At 43.2% G+C, this 16,516-nt stretch overlaps 3 protein-coding genes across 10 annotated transcripts; 1 reads left to right on the top strand and 2 right to left on the bottom strand.

Annotated features, from left to right (window-relative positions):
- Positions 1-2,712: 2,712 nt before the first annotated feature.
- Positions 2,713-4,408, top strand: LOC117890834. 2 transcript variants are annotated; one of them, XM_034795917.1, is made up of 2 exons: positions 2,713-2,854; positions 2,933-4,408. In XM_034795917.1, the coding sequence occupies exon 2, from the start codon at positions 2,947-2,949 to the stop codon at positions 4,252-4,254; it is 1,308 nt and encodes a 435-aa protein (XP_034651808.1). In that variant the 5' UTR covers positions 2,713-2,854; positions 2,933-2,946; the 3' UTR covers positions 4,255-4,408. The 2 variants fall into 2 exon arrangements, with proteins under 2 accessions (XP_034651808.1, XP_034651809.1); XM_034795918.1 differs by having other exon boundaries at positions 2,773-2,858.
- Positions 4,356-6,022, bottom strand: LOC117890836 (NSFL1 cofactor p47). Its single transcript, XM_034795919.1, has 5 exons — positions 5,849-6,022; positions 5,593-5,777; positions 5,099-5,524; positions 4,685-5,032; positions 4,356-4,616 (listed from the first exon to the last, which is right to left on the bottom strand). Exons 1-5 carry the CDS (start codon positions 5,948-5,950, stop codon positions 4,484-4,486), a joined length of 1,194 nt encoding a protein of 397 aa, XP_034651810.1. The 5' UTR covers positions 5,951-6,022; the 3' UTR covers positions 4,356-4,483.
- Positions 6,023-6,843: 821 nt separating this feature from the next.
- On the bottom strand, positions 6,844-14,657 carry LOC117890448 (aldehyde dehydrogenase, dimeric NADP-preferring). Of its 7 annotated transcripts, none has more exons than XM_034795282.1 (13): positions 14,566-14,655; positions 14,469-14,507; positions 12,432-12,526; positions 12,069-12,127; positions 10,457-10,637; positions 10,175-10,396; positions 9,957-10,120; positions 9,657-9,887; positions 9,397-9,594; positions 8,350-8,465; positions 7,721-7,856; positions 7,493-7,652; positions 6,844-7,009 (listed from the first exon to the last, which is right to left on the bottom strand). In XM_034795282.1, exons 1-13 carry the CDS (start codon positions 14,618-14,620, stop codon positions 6,992-6,994), a joined length of 1,674 nt encoding a protein of 557 aa, XP_034651173.1. In that variant the 5' UTR covers positions 14,621-14,655; the 3' UTR covers positions 6,844-6,991. The 7 variants fall into 7 exon arrangements, with proteins under 7 accessions (XP_034651173.1, XP_034651177.1, XP_034651176.1 ...); XM_034795286.1 differs by lacking the exon at positions 8,350-8,465 and adding an exon at positions 9,108-9,223 and having other exon boundaries at positions 6,854-7,009; positions 7,502-7,652; positions 14,566-14,656; XM_034795285.1 differs by having other exon boundaries at positions 6,855-7,009; positions 7,502-7,652; positions 14,566-14,653.
- Between the last annotated feature and the right edge of the window lie 1,859 nt (positions 14,658-16,516).

Raw genomic sequence — 16,516 nt, 5'->3', positions numbered from 1 at the left:
CAAATGTTGGTGTTTCTTTCTTTGATTTTGTGTAAAAAAACGTTATCATTGGTTCGATTAATTAACAGTCTATTTATGACCTTTATGTTTTTTGCACTCCAGTCGAGAGCCCAGTGCCATGGTTTGACTGGAATTTCATTGTAATTTGACGCAAAATAAGTTCCTTTCGTTTTTGATATTTCCTTGAATTCATTGTTCCAATCCGTCTGAACTTTTATTTTAACTTTTCTTATTACTTCATCGAATGTTAGGGGTAAATTAAATAGTTTGCCTACATTAGTGGCGGATTTGGCTAGTATATCAGTCTTTTCATTAATGGCAATGTTCTTGTGACCGGGTATCCAGTGCACAATAAAGTTGCTCGTTAAGGAATTGTCCATGTTGAGGTGGATTTCGTCTGTTAAGTATGAATTTGATTCATTTCTCTTCAGAGCTTTTAAGGCGCCTTGAAAATCGCAGAGAATTACAGTTTTACTGTATCTTTTTATATTAGATACCTTAACTGCCGTTAAAATACCCACAAGCTCTGCAAACACAGATGAGGAACTACTTTCAGTCCTAAACATATAGCTAAAGTTACTAGGGTAATCTAAGATACCCATACCTGTCTTATCACCATTGATGGATGCATCAGTGGAAAGAATGTTCCATCCACCTGACACCCATTCTTCAAGCTTAGCTTGATATATCGCATTGCATTCTTCGTTTGAGATGTCAGTTTTTTTCCTGTTAAAGACTGACAGACAAATTAAGGCTTTGGAACTGTGTTTGTACTTCTTAGCTTCATTATAATTGTCGAAAAGACTACTATATTCTTGAGTCCCGCTTTGATGGTAGTTACAGCATTCAAAAAAAGCTCACTTTTGTCTGATTTGTCCCTAATTTTTTTAATGTGCAATTTGTCTGACATGTTGGCACTAATGACCCTGCCTAGGAAGGTAATTGACTCCTTTATTGGGAAAGTGATATTATTACATGTAACTGCGATATTATCACGTCTTCCCCTACTGCAAAACATAACTGAGGATTTGCTGGGGTTGAAATTGAGGCCTAGATCTTGACAAAGAAGGTGAAAGTCGTTGATCTTTAACTGTAAGTTTTTGCTAGCATCATTTATGTTACCTGTTGAGATGCAAATTGAATAATGGACGTATGTGAATCATTAATTTGATGCAGTCTTTGCAGATTGAAAAAATAGAGGTGAGAGACAGGAGCCTTGCGGCAACCCACCATTGATTTCTTTAATGAAGTTACCCAGTTTTAGGAATCTAGACGAAAAGAAATTAACAATCCAGTGAGTATATTGCGTGGGAATGTGTTCATAATCCATTAGCATTTGTAGAGTTTGTAGATTAACGCAGTTATATGCATTATCGATGTCTACTACTACAATTGCAACGAATTTTCCCCTTTTCTTCTCACAGGTATGATGGTATTGATGAGATCATTTATGCACATGGCTGCTGATTTACCCTTTTGGTAGGCATAAGATCGTCTGGGCATGGTGTTACGCTTTTCTAAGAACATGTCTATGCGACTCTTGATCATAAGATTAAGAGTTTTAGCCAATACCGAGATGAGTGAGATAGGTCGATAGTTTTGATAGATATGGAGATCCTTACCCCTCTTTGGGATGGGAATGACTTTGATTGTACGCCATTGATCAGGGACTCTACATTCTGTAAATAACCTATTGTATTCTTGTAAAAGATTACTCAGTGCTGGGCTCCTGAGGGCTCTTATCATGTCATATGTGATTCTATCTATTCCTCCCGCAGTGTTTCTGCCCCTATTGAGAACAGCAGACAGATCACTTAAGTTAAAGGGATCAATGTTGAGTGAAGCTGGCCTGACAGAGAAGGTATGAACTTTCGCCACCACAGAGACTTGGCTTTTAAGAAAGTCAAGGTAAGGCAGGGACCATTCTGCATTAAAGCTGGAATTAACGAGATCATTAAAGGACTTAATGTTCCTTAAGAAAAGCCAGGCTTTCCTTGAGTTTGGCTTTCGATTAAGTACATCGATCTTGCGGGCGTAAGCGTTTATTTTCGCAAGTATTACTGCCTTCTTCCATTCTACTCTGAAGTTAACTGCTTTTATGTAGCTTGACAGACTTGGAACTCTTTGTGCCTGAATCTGTGCTTCGGTATATTTAGAATACAACAGTTGCAGTAACACCTAATTTGTGCTACAATATATGATTCCGATAGTATCGATATGTGGCGACCTAAGCGTTTCCACTACTTTTGAAATCACATCCATGGCGACTAATTCAACAAAAGTGAAACAAAAATAGGTATTGTACTTAATAGATAGAGATAGAGCGTTAGTTCGGCAAAGAACTTTGGACCTATTTGTCCTCCATTATATGCTGTAGCTGCAAGCTTTTGTCATACGGTTTTTATACCTTCTAAGTGGGCCATTAGCAGGAATTTATGGTAAGTGTTAGTTTGCGCCACACATATTAAGACACTATCGGGATCGAGGTGCTCTTGAGGTGGACCCTCTAAATATATAGTCTACATCAGGGTGACCATTTAAGGAATTTAATATACTTTCCAGGATATTTTAACTACAAAAATGGAGTTCAATGAATTTCATCGGTCTATTAAATTCTATTAAATTACTGTATGCAGTATACTTTATTACTAGTGGTACTGGGATAACGGTATATTTTGAAAATGAGTAGGTATATTTCGTTTTTTAGGGCCGTGCCGTATATGTTATCGATAAATCTGCGGTCACAGTGCTGTAAATTAAAAAAAACAACACAAATTAAATATTAATTTAGGAATCTGCGACTATTTGCGTCAGGTTGTAAGTTCGGTTCTTAGCCCCCCATAGGACCTCAAATGTAAGTATGTAACTCACTTCGCGATTGCGTGGTGTTCCACGCATGATCTGCCTTTTAATTCATGCAATCCGTCCATAGGAGATCTAAGGAACATGCGTAAATATCAACAGCTGGTGCTGTTGCTCATCTCCTGCTTGAGCGTGGGCATACTCTTGATGTACAAGACCGAGAACAATCGGCTAAAATATGTTCTCAAGTATGTAAACTTCTTTGGGCGCAGCGACGTTGCCGTATTGCGCCGCTTGGAGAATGGAACCAAGGAAGATCTGCCACAAGTGGCGCTATGGCGGCCAATGCCAGTGTGGCAGGTCATTGGGGATTCCTTCCATGCCTACTCCGCCTACTGGATGCGCAAAGAGTTAGTGGCCGGCGGAGAAGCTCACGTTCTCGTTGTTGGCAAACAGGGAGCTGTTGTGGACTTCCGATGTAGCCTGGCTTTTGGCGGGACGCGTACTGTTCAGGGAAAATTTCGATTTCAACTCGATGGCAAGGTGAACGACTTAAGCACAAACTTTACCAGCTACCATTTCTTCTGTCAAGTGAGCCGCGATTTCGGCCAGCCAGAGAGCGTATCGTTCACGGATATCACGTCTATCAAGAGCCCAGTCAAGTTACGTTTGCATCATCTCAAGCGTGCGAGTGGGAATACAGACGTCAAGGCAGCAACAGTGCCAGCCCGCTTACCGGCGACAGTCTGTGTGGATCTTGTGGGTTTCAACATGACATCGAGATTCGGCCGCAGCGAAAATGCCCTGATTCAGTTCTTTCTGATTCATAAGGCTCTCGGCATTGAACACTTTCTAGTATACAACTTCGATGAGCTGCCGGAGAACATAATCCGCGTTCTGGATCGCACAAATATCCACCTGTACGGGCTTCCCTTCAACTTTCCCTTCCAGCAAAGCAACGAAACTGCTAGGCGAGTTCGCGAAATCATCCACACCGATTGCTTGCTGCGGAATGTTAACCAGGCCAGCTTCACCATACTACTACAGCCGAACGAAGTGTTCTATCCAAATTCACGCTTTGCTGCCGAACGTTCCCAGAGTTCGCTTCAGCAGCAGCTACGACACTTCTCCGCCGACACAGCGCGCTTCGAGCTGGCCACGTTTTCCGTTTGCTTTGACGAAGAGAAGAAGCTGCTGCTCGACAATATTCAATATGACCCCGAACGGAAAGCTTCCTACAAAATGCTCCTACAGCGCCTAGAGCTGCCTCCGACACAGCTTCTGGCGAACACGGCGCATGTTGAGCTTTCGCTGTCCACCGGGTTGGCGCATCGCTATGTGGACTGCTCCAATGTGGGTGCGGATGGTCTCCATGACTGGCGCAATGGAGTGCGTGCAGACTTCATGGAACATATCAACACTCTCCGGAATGAGGTGGATCTTCTGATTTAAGCTAAGCCCTTCCTTTGTGTGCTATTCTAAGTTTAAGTTTTAGGTTACATGTAGCTCATCGTTTGAGAGATTACTTGACTGCCATAAAGAGATTGTCCAGAAATTGTATATTGGATATATAATTGGACAATTATACACACTGAATCCACTATAACTTCACCGATAATTTGATAAGCCAGATGCTCCCCACGGGGAAAACGTAGCTTTGGTATTCTGGTAACTTAAAACTCTACTTGAGACGTTGCATGAGCGCGGCATTCTTGAGGCCAGCCTTCTCGATGGTGGAGCTATCATCGCTCAACTCACGTGTAGGGAACGAAGAGACCAGGGTGAAGTTGCTGGCCGAGTATTGTGGACGAGCTCTGAAATGAAAATGGAGAATGTTTCCAGAGGTGAATGAAAGCCTTCAAATGTTATTCGTGCGTATTACGTTTGTATGAATCGACGGATGTCCGAGACGGTGTGTGTCAAATTGAACTGTGCAGCCAGACGGGAGCCGTCTGCAAGACGAATCTGCAGTGTGGTCGACGGAGCTTCCGAGTTTAAATTGATGGCATCACGAGCATTGGCCTCCTGTTGGGCGGCCTCGGCGGGAGGCACAGCTGCAGCGACTGCAGGGGCTTTTGCGGTGACAACATTTGCCACGGGGCTGCCGAGCTTCTGGCCGGATCCTTTGAATGTCTGAGGTGCTGCCTGGCGCTTAAAGTCCTCATGTCTGTGATCCTCTACATCGACATTGACCATGCGACCCATTTCCAGCAACTCCTGTGGTATTTCCCTAGCAACCAGAAGCTTTCTCAATAACATTTTCTGTTCGCGAATGTGGAACGTGATCGTTGCTTACCCGCGCATGACTGTCTCTAGGAATTCTTTGTTCTCTGGATCATCGTAGTGACGCAGTTCTCCCCCATCGATGGAGAAACCCTGGCTCCAAAGTTTAAGTACCACTACAGGTTTGTTCCCCGACGTCTCAGCTGTACGATTTATGCCCACGGCTGTGTGATCGCTATCAGTCATGCCCAGACGCATTCCCTGGCCCCAAACGTTGCCGCTGCCAGCGCCTCCAGAAGAGCCACCACTGGTCGACGGACCAAGATCGCCAGCGTTCTCCTGAGCGGAACGCATCATATCGGAAAGCTGTTCGCGAAAGTTCTTGCGTTTGGGTGGACCCAATACCTGTTGGCCAGAGCGGTCCGAGCCCCCTGCATAGAATGCCTGATGCTCCTCGTCGTCTGAGGGCTCCTTCGACATGTCGTTTAGTGTGGCGAACCTACCAGCAAATAGTTGTTACTTTCAAGTCTTTTAAGGGTTTCCAATCCAAATAGCTACTGCACTTACTTTGGTTTGGCCTTTGGGACCTTTTTCCCTGCATCAGCGCCAGCGCTTTTGGTGGCTGCAGCGGCGGCTGCGCCACTGCTAGAAGTTGGTGCTACTGGTGTAGTCGGCGATGGTTCATTCGACTGCCCCGTTGTCGGAGTGGGTGGCATGTCACTTTGGGTGTTCCAGTAGTTGCCCAAAGCTTGCTAATAGGGCAGAAATGCATTAGTATTTGCTGCATCATTGCTATGAATCCGCCGGCTCTTGCATGTCTCACCTCTATGTCCCACTCGGAGCTGTTCAAGTAGAACGTGGCCGTGTTGTCGTCGGTGCCGGTAATTTCAATGAATTGTGCAATCATATCGCCGCGAGCGGCCATTTTATCAATTTATTTTTCAATATTTTCACGTAAATGATAGACAAAAAATTCACACACACGTCAGTGTGGCCCTACGAAAATATTTTGTTGTGAGCAGTGTGGCCGCGGAAATATCGAAAATATATACCGCTAAACCCTCAAAAATATTCCAAAATATACCTTTTCATTTAAAAAATATACCGTAATATTAAATGTTCCTCGATTTTAATGTTCTATTTGATATAACTAGCTAGTTAGAAGTTTCGTCGCTAAAACTGTAATTTTACCAGATTTATCAATAAATTCTCCACAATATTGGTTTTGTTGGAAAGTTTTCACTTTATCTTCTTTTGTTGGAAGGAAATTAAGTTTGAAACTAAAAAGGTTAACCAAAAAAGTAGCATAAAACGGTGGGAATGGACATACAACGTTGCCAGTAACAGTAAAATACGTAAGTGTGAATGGAATTCAACGTAAGTGGGGATGGAACAAAGACTCATTGGTGCGAGAGAGAAAATTCCCTACGGAAAAGAGAGAAACTCCTCGAGGGGCATTCGAAAAACATTACACATTGCATTACTGAATATACCTAAAAAATGGAATTTAATAGACGGCTGTAATTTAGTAAATATACCATTATATGCCGATATACCGTAAACTCAATTTCGTAGTCAAAATATCCTAAAAAGTATATGAAATATACCTTAAATGGTCAGCTTTGTCACTAACCATAGAGTATAGTATATATGGTAGTTATATACTATTTGGTTAGTTATTTAATACATCTTTCGGTATATTTCAACCAGTTTCAGTATTCCGAAAAGTATGTTATGTAGGTGCAAAGTTGTAAAGCTTTCGCCAGATTCCGTTGAACTCAAACATTTCGACCCACTAACCAGAGGAAAACAACACCATGCCAATTTGTTTTGACGTATATTGTAGTAAGCATTCACATTTGTATAAAATAGCAACTAAATAACAATAACTAATATGTGTAACACGAAGTATCCAAAGCTAGACATGACCCACCGATATGCGTATAAAAAGTATAAGTTTAGACCTTTATTCAGTTGAATTTTTCTGAAAATAAAAATGTGGGTACGGGATAAATAATACAACGCTCATTTGGGCAATCGGTTTCCAATCCATAAGAGCACACATGCAAAAGCGTCGCTCAATATTCTGGGAGTAATTTAATGTACGGGCGTGTGTGTGGGTGGTGATGGTGGTTAGTATCAGCAGAGCATTAAACCCAGTAAAGAAACTAGTCTACGGTTATACATTTATTTCAAACAGATCCACATCTAAATTGGTTGGCTCCACTGGTTAAGCTCTCGGCGTGATGGTCTCTCGCCCTCGCTCCTAACGCGACAGCAGCTTACCCTAGATACGGCGGACAGTAGCAGTGTATGAGTTTGGTAGAATGCGAGTGAAGGGTGTTGTTGTTGTGGTGCAGGTTCAAGTGTTGTCCCAGTAATGTGTGATGTCCCAGTAATGTTGGAAGATAATCATACATTTAATATACACAGATTCACGGTGAGCGTGATGACCAAGCATAAATACCCTTCTTACCTGTAGGTAATAGTTGGCCAGAACCGTCAGACCCACGCCCAGGCCGACGGCCAGCACATGTGTCAGATAGAAATTAGGCAGTGGTCGGCGCTTGCGCAGCAGGAATGACAAGAACGATCCCTTGCGATCGGAGTACGGAGGATAGCGAGCTCTGCGGAAATAAAAACCGTGAATTATTACACGCTGCTTCCCAACCGGCAATGGAAACTGCAAACTTACGAGGCCAACTTCTCACCGACCGCTGACAGATCCTTGCCCAGGCACGACTTTTTGTGTGTGAAGGTGTCGAAGCCGTACTTTCCGTGGTAGGAGCCCATGCCGCTCATGCCAACGCCGCCGAAGGGCAGCACATCCACTGTGAATTTGAGCAGAAGCCATGTAAACATATGGTATAAACAACTATTTAGGGCTACCACCAAAGTTATGTTTAGTAATCTTAGTTACTCTTTAGACTACGTGTATTATGTACACCAAGCATTAAATTGTTAGGCCAAAACCCCCAAGTTATTAAATCCAAAAACATAATCCCAAACCCAAACCGAAACAAAAAGCTTTGGTTAAAATTAATAAGGTTGTGCTGCGGCGTGTTTGTCTCACTGTGCTGTGCTGTCTGTAGTTGTGGTGCTGCTCTTTGTCTCGAGCCAAGTGTCAGGGAGTGGTTGTGCATAATTTGCAATGCAAAAATTGATTAATTGAGTGGTGCAGTGCGCAGGCCACATTAAATGGATCACCAGTCGAACGGGTCCAACTTCCAACGTGGATGTACTACATGGACTTGGACTACGTGTGTTACCCAACTACGATCTCTTATCTATATCTAAACATATGTACATTAGCATAGCAAATACCTCCACAATGCATTATGGTTTCGTTGCTGCAGAATCCGCCGCTTGTGGTATTGCTCTGGAACTCTTTAACGAGCTTGTTCGAGTTTGAGAATACGTAAATTACAAGAGGTTTTTCTCTATTTACCGGGAGTAAGGGAGAAGGAGAAGGAGAAGGGAGTAATTGTTAAACAGATTAAGTGAAAGTTTTCAACAAAAGAGTGCAGTGGATGTGTCGACTTCTTCGAGCCTCAACATCAACCAGACCTAAAAAAGAGAGTTACACATAAAAGACAAACCAAGGAATATTCGCAGATCTGTTGGAACGTTTTCCGTCCTAATCCACAGATCTGCAAACATTACATCAATGACATGAAGACAAAAGAGATGAAAGACAAAAGGATGAAAAGTGTCAGGGATCGTTTGTTGGAGCGTTAGAGCTAGTCCTTGCTGCCCGTGCCCGAATCAGCCGACGGGTTGGATTGTGAACAACAAACCATACAACGAGGGGGAGCATAAAACGAGGGGGAACTAAGTATTTACAAAAGTATTTGTCACCAACACCAGATATAAATGTATAAATTTAAAAACAGTTTAAAGTTGAGTGGAAAAATAAGGAGACCAAAACCGTACAGGGACTATAGCAGGACTATTTATATAAAGAAAGGCGGAACGGACTACTTGGGGTCGTATTGTTTGAGCCGTAGCCGCTAGCATTATCCACATCCAATAGCATCTTTATTTGTTTGATTTGATTTTTGACCTTGTTGGGGGTCTCTTACCGGCATAATGCATTATGGTATCATTCACGCACATTCCGCCCGATTGTGTGCCGTTTACGAACAGATTTTGAACCTCTGTTTCCGATGTGAAAATATACAGGACAAGCGGACTCTCTCTAAGAGAAAAACATTTCGAACCGGACATTGGTATTGGTGTGTTGTTGTTGTTGTTTGGTGTATTGTGATATTGTGTGGCAGATGGAAAAGACAAATGAGAAAAAATGTATCCAGACAGGGACAAAAGGGGCAGTCGACGGTCAGCCTTTGGATGGCACACAGACGGACATACCTGGCATTGATGAACTTGATTGCATCGTAGGCACTCTCCACGTTGTAGATGGGCAAGATGGGGCCGAAAATCTCCTCCTCCATTATGGGGTCATTCGGCTTGACATCGACCAGGATTGTGGGCTCAATATAACGCTCGCTGGCATCGTACTTACCGCCCACAGCGACGCGTCCCGACTTCATCAGCCCAAGCAGGCGCCTGTAAGGCAACAAATTGTGTAAATAATTAGTTGTTCGTGGTCCTTTCTGCTTTCTGCTCACTGGAAATTGTTGGTGTTGATCACACGGCTCAGGTCGGGGCTGCTCTGAATGTTTTCGCCATACCACTCCTTGAGCACGTCCTTGGCTTCGGCCACGAACTTGTCCTGCATCTCCTTCGAGCAGAGGATGTAGTCGGGCGCAATGCAGGTCTGGCCGCAGTTGATTAGCTTGCCCCAGAGGATACGCTTCACAGCTGTACGCAGCTCCACCGACTTGTCAATGTAGCAAGGACTGGGAGCAAGAAGTAGAACACAAATAAATCCCCGCCCCCATGGGATGCTGTCCGCGTGGAATGCTCACCTCTTGCCACCCAGCTCCAGGGTGGTGGGCGTCAAGTGCTTGTTGGCCGCAGCATGAATGATTTTGCCGACGCGGGTGGAGCCCGTGTAGAAGATGTAGTCGAAACGCTGCTTGAGCAGCTCAGCCGTCTCGCTGGGTCCACCGCAGACTACTGGATAGCAGTCCTGAAGCAAACTTCAGTTTAGTATTAGCAAAGGAAGCTGGCATTTGGAACTCACATTGTCCAGATATTTTGGAATGACTTCGGCAATAAACTTGGCGCAGTTGCCGGCGATCTCGCTGGGCTTGATCACCACACAGTTTCCGGCGGCAATGGCAGAGGCCACGGGGACCAGCAGCAACTGCAACGGATAGTTCCAGGCACCAATCACTAGGACCACACCAAAGGGATCGTTGTAGATCTGCACATCATCCATCACATTTATGATCGACTTGGAGGGCTAAAAGAGGGCGAGATAAATGGCAGAATGATCTGGTAATTTCAGTAGATTGGAGCTCACCTTCTCTGCCTTGACCCAGTCACTCAGATGGTATAGAATGTGCTTGATGTCATTCTTCATGAATTCTGTCTCCACGATCAGACTCTCCTGCTTGGGGCGACGCAGATCCGCCTCCAAGGCACTGATAATGTCGTTCTCGTTCTCCTCATAGCAACGCAGTAGATTCTCCAACTGCTTGCGTCTGCGAATGTGAAGCCAAAGCCACAAATAATTAGTAGATGGATAAATGGTGATGATGATAGGATGAGTTCCGCGGCAAAAGCGCGAAACAAAGACCAAAACAAAATCAATGCTCAATCACCGCTGCACGAGAGACGACTCTTGGGGAAGGTCAATGCTAGTTTTATGGCCAGTTATGAAAAATTCTACGCGAAAAGTGACTCAACGCAAATTAGGGGAATGGGCATGAACGGACGGGGACTGGAGTGGGGTGTGCTAGTCGCTGTTAGAACTGTAAAACCGGCTTGAGAACCAGACTAAAACCCGATCCAATTGAACCGGTACTCCAAGCAAAGATCGCTGCGGATCAATCCGATTCGGGTGCGAGTATCTCAGCGGTAGTCAGGGTCAGGTAAACAGCCTCTGACAGTGCAAATTGCAATTGCAATTGAACACCATTTGGCTATGACAAACATAAAGCCATAAACATAGTCTCAGATATCCAAAACAATATATGTCCAAGCATTCGCCGTGAATATAAATAAAGCAATTAGCGCCCCGCACTGGGCGACGTCGACTGATGACCAGTCAAATTGTTCGTATTGGAATTATCAAGCAAATGTATTTAAATATAATCAAAGCAACGCAAAGCAAAGCAAAGAGTAGAGAATCGCTGCCGGAGGAGAAGTTGTGTTGCCAAAGGCGAAAAATGTTCATAGAACGTGTTCATTTGTTCGAAGTGGAGCTTTGGAAAGATCATGAAATTAAATGGCCAGGCCAGCAGCCTTGGGCGCAGATTCTTCCGCACTTCCGTTTCACACTTGGCACTTGGCACTCAAAACTATCGGCATATCGCCTGTTCTCCATGTGTCTTTGTTCTTCTCCTCTTATATGTGTATTTTGTTCGTTTATTAACATATTCATAAATTTGTTGTGTGTGTGTGTGTCTGTACCTTTGTCTGAGTATTCGTGTGACTATTGTTGGACCGAGCTGCTGCTCGTGGGGTTTAATGATAATTATTCCAGTTACATGCCCGGACAGATAGAACAACAAGTTCAGGGCTATCTAATTGCATTCAAAGTACAACCCCAACCACTTTCCGATGCCAAAGGTCTCATTAAACACTCCAGGGGGTCGTGGAGATCATTAATGCATATCAGAATGTACATTTCTGTAGACTTTGCTCGCATTTGGACATTCATACATAGGACGTCCCAAAGCTCAGAGTTCACCCTCCTTGCTCGGGAAATCAGTTTCATAACCACAGAGCTAAGAAAACCCATAGCATAACAATTACTACATTGCTGAAACCGAATTTCTGTAATGTAACGTAATAGCAATAATAACATGACCAACCTCAGCCTCAGCTGGTGGCATAAATACAAACAGCTTCAACTACAGCTCCATCTACAACTACAGTTACAGGTCTTCCCAGATTCCCATTCCACTTACCGAAAGTTTACGTTCCTGGTCTTGCCGCTGGCGAATGCGAGGCGAGCGCGTTGCAATGTCTGGTAGTAGTTGTTGTTGTTCATCGTAGTTGGTGTGGGGGGGATTGTATTCGGCGGCGTTCAGTTCAGTTCAGTTGTTGGTTTTTCACATTCGTAATAACCGAGAGTGATGTGATGAGAGCATGCAACACGCATACAGAGGGGAGGTAACGATGTCGACGAAAACAAAAAATCCAAAATAAAAATAAAATCAAACACAATGAGGCATAATGTTCGTTACGTGCACAATACAAAAAGTTCGTTTGTGTGCTAATAATTGTTATATATTTTTTTCTTATTCGCTGTGCACTGGAACAACACTCACATCGTCGAAATTGGCCATTATGTCGGACTCGGACTGGATCAGTGATGTAGATGCGGGTGCGGGGACGTTCGGGGATTCTCTTTCAGTTTCTGGTTCTGCGAGGTGGGAGAGATGAAGACGAGACACACAAAAACATAAGCAACACTTTGTTTGTTTGACTTTTGCACATTCACTCCGACCGGACCGACTGTTTGGTTTGCTTTCGTTTTTCGTTGTTGCTGTTCAGACTAAGAAGAGACTCTTTTCACGGAAGCATACATGCACGCCGAACGCAGGCAGGCGGAATAAAACGCGATGTGGAGCTATGTTTACTGTTGGCTTCGAAGTTTTGGCTCCAAACAACAAAAGCTAATATTCATGGGAGCCAGCCGGACCTATCGATAAAATCTACCGTCAGGGCCTCGTAAATATACCAAAATATACCTGTTCTTTTTCAAAATATACCGCAAATCCTGAAACATTTTCCTCTATTTTGTAATTCTGATTAATATTACCACCTATTTAGAACTTTCAGCGCTAAACCTAGAATTTTATTTGACAAATCAATCAATTCCACACAAGATTCACTAGTTTTCAAGACTTTGATTTGTTAGATGTTTAAAAAAAATAAGGTTAAAGCTAAAAACAAGGTTCAACAAAAGAAGGCATAAGACGTAACGCAAGCGGGACTGGAATTTTACGTAATTTGACTACTTGTTGCTTGTCAACCGGTATTTGTACAACACATTTCCCTTAGTTGGTATGGTAAAATTAAATTTAATTTAATAATAAAGAAGCCTCTTTTAAGAAGACTTTTTGGATTGAAAAAATCAAAGGTCTGCGAAATTTTCTTTTTTTTACACGGCACCTGCCTGGTAACTACGCGCTTGATACATATGTATCAGAAACATCTTTTTAGGTACTTATCGGACTATCGATTGTAATCGGATAACAGACGCACTTCCAACGGATTTGTGTGAAAACACTTTTCAAGCGTTCAAATTTTGCGCTATTCCACGAATATTAATTTTTAAGGCTGTTGATACTAATTCTTTATTTAGTTGAGTCAGTTGTTCTGTTTAATTTGACAATGGCCTGCGCTGCTTACTCATCTGTATACTCAAATATATACAACTCGCAAAAAAGAGCAGACATGTGGCTACCGGGAAAATAGGTACTGTTTTCTGGAAACACTTTTCTAGTTTATATCACTTTTTTGTTTATCGCTCACTCTAGAAACACACCTTTCCAACACAAATGCCGGCCGCTACTGAGTAAACTGTTCTACGACGGGCCAAAAATATATTCGACAACCGGCTCTTATCAGGAAATACACAAACGCTTGGCTATGGCCATACATGTACTTATTATGTATGTACATACATACATATGTATATAAATATGTACATATGTGCGAACATACATAAGTACTTTTGTTGTGGTCGGATTTTGAGCTGATAACAACTAATCGGGCTGCATGTTTGGAGCATTTAAAACTTTATTCTCGTGCAAAGTGAGTTCCATCTATTACAGTTTAGGCAGCTGTAAAAAGTATTCTCCTTTCCCCTATACATATGTACATACATATACATATGTATGTACGTACATACATACATATGTGGTTTAATTTTTCTTGTGCTTTCCCTTTAATTATTGCTCCCTAATGATGACTGCGTACAAATTCTGACTGATAATCGACAAATAGTCAGCATGACATGCGACTTTGAGCACTATGCAAAGGTACACATGTACCAGATACAGAAAAACATTTTTCATTTTGTGAATTAGCGCAACGAAGGATAAGACAAAATATTATTAAAATGAACCGTTACTTACCGGACGTGCTTTGTTCATGTGTTTGTTTGTTTTATGACTTCGAATTAATCGAATTTTTCTATTCTATTTTATTTTATTATATCCAGTATTCCGCTCGGATACGATAAAGATAACTGCATAATTCCCCCATTTACTACGATTCTGGTTAATCTTAGGTAATAAACTTTGATGCTTGACCATTACTGTGGCCTTCTAAAGTAATTATTCATCAATCACACTTACCAATTTCAATCACCGTCGATATCGTCCTATCTCCGGCAGCTACAATGGGAAATCAATATGAATATACAGCATTCCGCTGAAGAAAATAATTGCTTACCATTTGTTGATTGGTCGGAATCGCTGTCAGATGGCTTTGTCACATTGTCCCCCATTATTGTCGATGCAAAACACAAGACAGTTGCCTTGCAGTTATTAAATCAGGAAGTCTGTTGGTATTCCCATGCAAAAAGAGAGCCAAAGCACAGATGAGTAACGGTGGCAAATATTAAATAATTAATTTAGCATATAAAATCAGTTCTCGACCACTGACGGTAATGGGAAAATCAATTTAAGGTGCACACATTCCGAGACACCTGTCTAGGTATTGGCATTGCAGGACCTCGAGGCGAGGGTTGGCCCTAGTTGACACGGTATTCCGGTTCCTTTACTCGGTTTCAAGTGAATCCAAGTGCTCTGTGTATAAGAGTATCAACACCCTATAATCAATTTCAAGTTCAAACATGGCACACTCCGAGCCACACGAAAATGTCGTTTGGGTCATTTACTATTGCACAATATCCACTCCAGTAAATGGACGGCACGCATTTAGCACTACTACGAGTGTTCACCACTTTCATTTGGGTCCCGGATCACGTTTCTGCATGACAACACAATCGCACTACATATGTACATATGTACAAAATTATATAGTAGTACGTATACGAATACTAGTTTTAGTTTTAGTTCCAGTTTCACTTTCGTTGCAGCATCTCGGGCCAATTAATTGTCAACTCTGTGTGTTGCCTAATAGCCAAGGCTGCCCCGCCCAGCGTTTGCGCCGATTGCAGCCCCTTTTACAGTCAAGTCAAGTTACTAAGAAGATTAAATAATATGCGTCCGGTACTTGGGAATTGGCTTAATCTGTTCAAATCTGCGCGCACGATAACAGCCAAAGCAAAGGCCAGTCACAAACTAAGTCCGCGCTGCCAGCAACTGTTCCGCAGACCCCTGGACAGAGGTGGTATCGGTATAGCACCGTACCGGACCATTGCACTCGCCAACTGTTCGGCCTCGGCACCAACTTCAGTGGTGCAGGCTTACATAGAGCGTGCTTTAATTAGACTCTGGCGGCTGGCCGTTCCTATTGGTATGCGCAACCTGTCGCCATCGTGGCCCACGCTCCCGCCCGCTACTGGGAAACAAAAGTGGTTCGAAACCAATCGTATTGAAATCTTGGAAGCACGCACCAGGCTAGTCGATGGCGATGAGAGACGCGCTGTCCGATTCGAATACTCATAGATTCACTTGACGCGGCCACGCTCGAAACACGTATGCGCCTGGTTGGCTCTGGCCTGAGTCGGGAGACCAGCTAATATTATGATCCAATCTAACCCGTACCCTGTGCACACTGGCTTTCTCAGAGTTGGCTGCGAGTGCGAGTGCGAATGCGAATGCGGCCATATGGGGGCTTTTCCAGTTTTCTTTTGATGTTTGTTTTCTCAAGAGACCACAACTTTGATTCGACTGATTCTGCGTAGGGCTGCAACTAATTAAATGACGAAAGGTGATGATGATTGATGGGCATACAAAGTGGTGTGCCTGCGAGTTGAGGTGGGTTAAAGATCATCCATCCCTTCGGTAGTCATTTGCCTACTCCGTTCCCCGTAATAGCACACCAGTGAATAGTAAAACTAACAAATAACCGGTTACGGATAATAGCTTATTTCTGTTTGAGTGCTACTCGTATTGGACGTCGCGTCTGACAGCATCTATGACTGACCATGAAAGCCGGCGTCTAAGGCCATCTGCCCGACATCAGATTATAGGTGGAGCAGATTAGCGTGTTCCCCGCCAGGGAGATCATAAATTGCTGCAATGTAACCCCCTACGAACTGGATTCTACAAGTTCCAGATATCATTAATTAACCCAGCTTGGATCTGGACTTGTGCTCAGTTTGCTCAGCTTTATGCCCGGCAAAGCAAATGGTAACGAAAAAGTGAATTGAAGTATTTCCAAATGAATGAAATCCCCCACCACTTTTCAAGACACGCAACGTCCAAAGCTCAAA

Source organism: Drosophila subobscura, chromosome E, assembly GCF_008121235.1.
Source record: "Drosophila subobscura isolate 14011-0131.10 chromosome E, UCBerk_Dsub_1.0, whole genome shotgun sequence".
Classification (NCBI taxonomy): Eukaryota; Metazoa; Arthropoda; class Insecta; order Diptera; family Drosophilidae; genus Drosophila; species Drosophila subobscura.
The sequence above is the reverse complement of the archived record's forward strand: the minus strand, read 5'-3'. Positions and strand labels throughout refer to the sequence as shown.